The sequence below is a fragment of the Pterocles gutturalis genome, unplaced genomic scaffold (genome assembly GCF_000699245.1).
Source record: "Pterocles gutturalis isolate BGI_N339 unplaced genomic scaffold, ASM69924v1 scaffold50748, whole genome shotgun sequence".
Classification (NCBI taxonomy): domain Eukaryota; kingdom Metazoa; phylum Chordata; class Aves; order Pterocliformes; family Pteroclidae; genus Pterocles; species Pterocles gutturalis.
In genome coordinates this window covers 4,755-9,816 of record NW_010122388.1, presented here as the reverse complement: position 1 = coordinate 9,816, position 5,062 = coordinate 4,755, and the positions used below count along the sequence as shown (strand labels likewise).

The 5,062-nt window shown below is 45.4% G+C and overlaps 1 protein-coding gene across 1 annotated transcript; it reads right to left on the bottom strand.

Moving 5' to 3' along the window:
- Positions 1-1,927: 1,927 nt before the first annotated feature.
- AGTRAP (angiotensin II receptor-associated protein) lies at positions 1,928-4,757 on the bottom strand. The gene is made up of 4 exons (XM_010077494.1): positions 4,729-4,757; positions 4,369-4,480; positions 3,559-3,757; positions 1,928-2,090 (listed from the first exon to the last, which is right to left on the bottom strand). The coding sequence occupies exons 2-4, from the start codon at positions 4,471-4,473 to the stop codon at positions 1,984-1,986; spliced, it is 411 nt and encodes a 136-aa protein (XP_010075796.1). The 5' UTR covers positions 4,474-4,480; positions 4,729-4,757; the 3' UTR covers positions 1,928-1,983.
- Between the last annotated feature and the right edge of the window lie 305 nt (positions 4,758-5,062).

The window sequence follows — 5,062 nt, the reverse complement described above, 5'->3', positions numbered from 1 at the left end:
AAAAAAGGCAAAACAACGGGATCAGAGTATGACACCTGCTGCACGTCTGGCTGAGGAGACCCCGCTGCGAGGAGCTCACGGTGAGGCCAGGCTGCCCGGACCAGCACAGGCTGGATGAATCCCCACACGCCCTCCTAAACCAGGCACTGATCAAAGAGCACGTTGGTGCTTACTGTAAGCACTGCTGAAACAAACACCCTCCTCCTCAGAAGCCAGGAGAAGGGCTGTTTTTATCGTCGCCTTTCTGATTTACTGCCCAACAAAGGTAACCTTGAGGCACAGTACGCCTAGCGAACTCCTGCCTTGTCGTGCTCCCCTGATCTCCCAAATGTGCTGAATTCACCTCAGAAAAGTGCACAGCAGGTCAGCTAGATGGGTATCCATAGATTTCATGGTGTCTTTTGCAATAGAGGAGGGCTGGGAAGGCCTCACTCTTTCTGCAAATACACAAAAAGCATTGCATTTAAAATAGTTGTTCTCAGTCTGTCCTTCACAGGTCTGTGGAAGAAAAAAAACCTGAGTGTTATTCAGGGATCCATGCTGTCAATGTACAGTTCTCAAGAGCTGGAAAAAAAACATTAACTGAATGTAAAGGCCTGCTCTGCAACTTCGCAAGCCCCAGAAATTTCTGCCTACCTATTCTTCTTTCTTCCCTCATCTGATCACAAGAACAGACTGATTCCTATTCCTATGCTCTACTGCACTGCAGCCTGCAAAATGAATGGGCAACACTCATCTTGGGAGAGTTAACCAGACTATTGCACTTTTATGGCATTTACCATGTGCTTGGTCCAGGCATAAGTGATGACGGTCCAGGTACAAAAGTAGGTCACTGTGCAGCATAGTGGAGGAAGCACCTGCTTATGTTTCAAGTGACCAACTTGGGAGAAAATTGCTTGGTTTTAAAAATGCAGATGACATGGTTCTAGAGGTTAGAGCAAAGTTAACAGGGCTCTTGGTCACTGAGGAATCAATGCCATAGCAGGTCTTGTCAAGAGAAATTCAATTGTAGAGTAACAGACGTAAACTTTGAAAATGAAACTGCTTCAGAAAAAAACAGATCTTCCTAGCCCTAGTATATCCATTCTACCAAAAATGACTAAAAGCCATTGAAGCCCTGTAGACCTTCCCCTATAATGACTCTCCCAGGCTGCTTGGCTACAGTCCCAAACCCTCAGGAATACCTACATTTTCAAATGAGACATAAGTGACCAGCATAACTTTTTCTAACACAGAAAAACTGTGTTCATTTTATAGTTTTCTTAGAAAAATGTCACATTTCAAGTTCTGTTAAGATAGGCAGCTAAAGACAAAAGGACATTTCAAGGCACATAGTATGTATAACCTACATTCAACAGCCATTTTAAGGATCCTGAAGGACATTCAACTTGCACAGAAGCATCAGTGAATAAAACCCAAGACTAGATACACAAGCAGGTCCCTGGCCCAGTAAGAGCATTTTATACCAACCCCAGCTTTATGCAAACCATCACAGCTAGCACAGGGAGTTATCGTCATAAATCTTAGTTAAATAACACCATCAAAAACAGCCCTCAGGAGCTCCTAGATGTTTCCCGGAAATGTATCTGCATAAAAGCAGGCTAAACTGATTACTTAAGAGCAGTCCATAAGCCTTTTAAAGACAGCTTGTCCAGGAATATTTCGAGTGGTTCCCTTACTTTAATAGAGAGGATGCACAACACAAGACTTGGAAGACTGCAGAAGGTGAATCCTCTCACACATACAGGGGAGGGATTTAGGAGGAGGAAGGAGAGTCCTAGGATTACAAAGAGTCACAGTGCTTAACATCTCCGAGATCTTCTGGACTTACTGCAGGAATCCATCTTCCTAAGCTTCAGGGAGGCAAAAGAAATGAAAAATCAGATCCTCTCCTGTTTGCTTAGTAGCAGGTCTTGCTCCATCAGATAAGAGCGGAAGGCTAGACTAGGTGAGGAAAGCGTCTGTTCTCTGTCGCAGAGGGCCTCAGTATGGCTGCTGGGCTGTCTTGCTTGCGTTAGGCCACTGCGGAGCAGCATCCTGCTGATCAATTGGCTCATAGGTGCTGCGATCCCGGCCTGCACAGGTGGCACCTGCATGGAGATGGAAGAGAACAAGATTGGGAAAAAACCAAAAGCAGAAGAATTGAATCCCCTAGAAGAAACCAACAGCTCAGGAGCACACCGTATTAGCTGCTCTACCAGCTCCCCAGCGCTTGTGTTCTGTGATCCTCACTACACAGGCAGGAGGTAAGAGAACTCAGAATAACTGAGATGTATTTGCACATGCCTCTTCATTCCCTGAGAACGGCTCTCTTAGTAGCCACATGGCTGTGTGGAAAGCAAGACTCGCAATACCACACAGCAGCATAACAGGCTCCTATAATAGCATATTTCAGCAAAATCAAGTTTGAGATTTAGTGGAAAAATGAACAGACAAAACCAGAAGCAGCAGGAACCATGGCTAGCTGACAGCAGAGATTTAAGAGCACGACTCATCCATGAACCACTCTTCCCAAAAATGCAGCTATGCCTCAAGTGTGCCACATCACGGCACTAAATTTGAATCCAGCAGTGCTCCCAATTGCACTGCAAACAATTTGCCTGTGGTAAAAGAATGGTACAAAATTATGTTACTGTCCAGTGGATGCACAGAGAAAGAAGACAGGGAATGTGCATGGAAAGCTTTTTATCTATAGGCCAGGCATCTGCCATGGCTAGAAAGCAATCTGAATCAAAGGTGGGCCCCAAACCACATCAGAGGCTTGTTCTGAGAGATGCAAACAGCACACAGCACCCCATGCCATGGTTTCCTTCCATGCAGGTATCCACCTCTTTTTCACAGGAAGCGTTACCTTCTTTGCTAGCACCAAAAGCAGCACAAGTGACAGCTTTCAAACACTGTAATGCAGCAAAGAAGCTGACTGAGACCCAGCCACAGCCCCTTCCCTCTGGCAACACTGCCACATTATAATTAGCAAGTACAACCAGGAGAAAAATGAGTGCCTCCAGGAAAAGTCCCACAAGGTAAACATCAGTCCCTTTTTCCAGGTGAAGAAATGGAGGTCCAAAGCAATCAAGGTAGCTAAACCCAGAGAAAGCATGGAGTTAGAAATCCAGCTTCTTTCCCTGTCATGCATAATCCAGCTACAAAGGATGCTACCTCTACTTTCCCCCAGAAGGAAAAGAAAGGGTTGGCAAAGAGAGAAGGACACCCAAATGCTTCCAACGAGCACACACAAATGCAGGAGGAGGAAGAGAGGAAAAGCCTCTCAGTTATATTGAATAAGAGAGACAGCAGCAGGATCAATACCATTTTGGGCAAAATAGCTGTCAGACGAGGACTCCAGGTCTGCAAGGGAAGAGAGGAAGAATGTAAATTTAAGGCCCAAGACACACCAGAACCACAAAATGGGAGAACAGACATGAGCAAGACTCCCTGGAAAGAGGGGCAGAATCCAGCTGCACAGAGCTCAGGCTGAAGGGTCCAAAGTGCAAGGCAGCCTCCCTAACACCAGAGGAGGTGGCCCACGCTGACGTGGAGGCACAGGAAGCATCCTACCTATGTTAAAGGTGTACTCTCCTCCACGCTCCCGATACATTCGATACACCAAATAGCAGGACACAGGTTTGAGGAGGAGGCTGAAGATGGCCATGCCTATACTGAAACGCTTCGTATCAGTGAGATGGTTGTTTGAAGGGTAGAAGACAGAGATGTGAATGATGTCTGTGAGGACTGTGAGCAGCAGGCCAGTCAGGAACTGGAAACAAAGAGAGAATGGAACATGAACTGAACAGAGGATTAACCACTAGGAGTTACAGTCAGTTACAGCATCTGTAGCCTGTGAGATCTGTGTTCACACAACCCCAGTTATCACAAACTGCTAACCCTTCACACTCCCCCAGGTAGACAGAGATTCCTAAATTAATGATCTTGTATTTTGTGCATTTTCTTCACATCTGTCAGACACCTTCTTATGATATGCTCCAGGATTGTTTATTTTTGCTTGCCAATCTCTTTAATGTTCAGAGACGGGTTTTAAATAGGCCCTCCAACTCAAGCATATCGAACGCTTTGAGCCCTCCTCTGGCATTGCGCATCACAACAGCAGGTTAAAAAACTAAGAATCAAGTATGCCTCACCTCTGAGAAGCAAAATAAATGATAGTGAATGCTTCTCACCATGGTTTACAGTGCTTACAGATTTATACACTCTCTTAAAAAAAAAACCCAAAACAACTCAAACAGGGAATTTGACTTGTTCACTGATGTATTGGGAACAGCTGAAAGTCGTCACTTACTCAAAGAAGCTGTCTCTACCCTCCACCCTCTCCCTGGGCAGCCTGGTGGAGGCAAATACCCTTGCACTCACCATCATGATAGCATCAAGGGAATCTCGCTGCACAATGGCCCAGATCCCCACTGCAAGGACACTGAAATTTCCCCAGGCATAGGAGGCTGGAAACATGTAATTCATGCATCCCCTGCCAAACAAGACAAAAAAAAAAAAAAAAAACAAAACACAACAAACCAGCCCACATTCACAATAAGCCCACAACAGTTTGTTTGCATTCATCCCTGTTCCCATACAAACGCCTCCCTCTTAGATTTAGGATCTTGTTGCACACAGACAGGCACAAACAAGGAGTGCTGATTCCCCGAGAATGTCCCATTCCTAGTTTGAAGGACTACCCTCTTCTCACCCAGGCCAGACCAGTTACTACTCACTCACCACACTGTGAGCAGCCAGTGTACCAGAATGATGGCCTATGAAAAAAAAACAGAGAAGATGACAGGTCAGCAAGTTGGGAGCACTGTGGGAGAATCAACATGAAATAGCACCATCTTGTTTTCGAGGGATGTGTGGAAGAGTGCCCTGGACTCACAAACCCATGCAGAAAGCTGGTGTAGAAACTGGGACAGTGAAGACACAAAACCATTTTTCTCTGCTTCTGCTGCTGAGTATTTCCTGTGGTGCTACACTGTTGTCATTCATTATTGTTGTCATCTCTGTCAACAGTTGATTCAGGGCCCACTTAGTCTTTTCTAAATGGATTATTGATCTT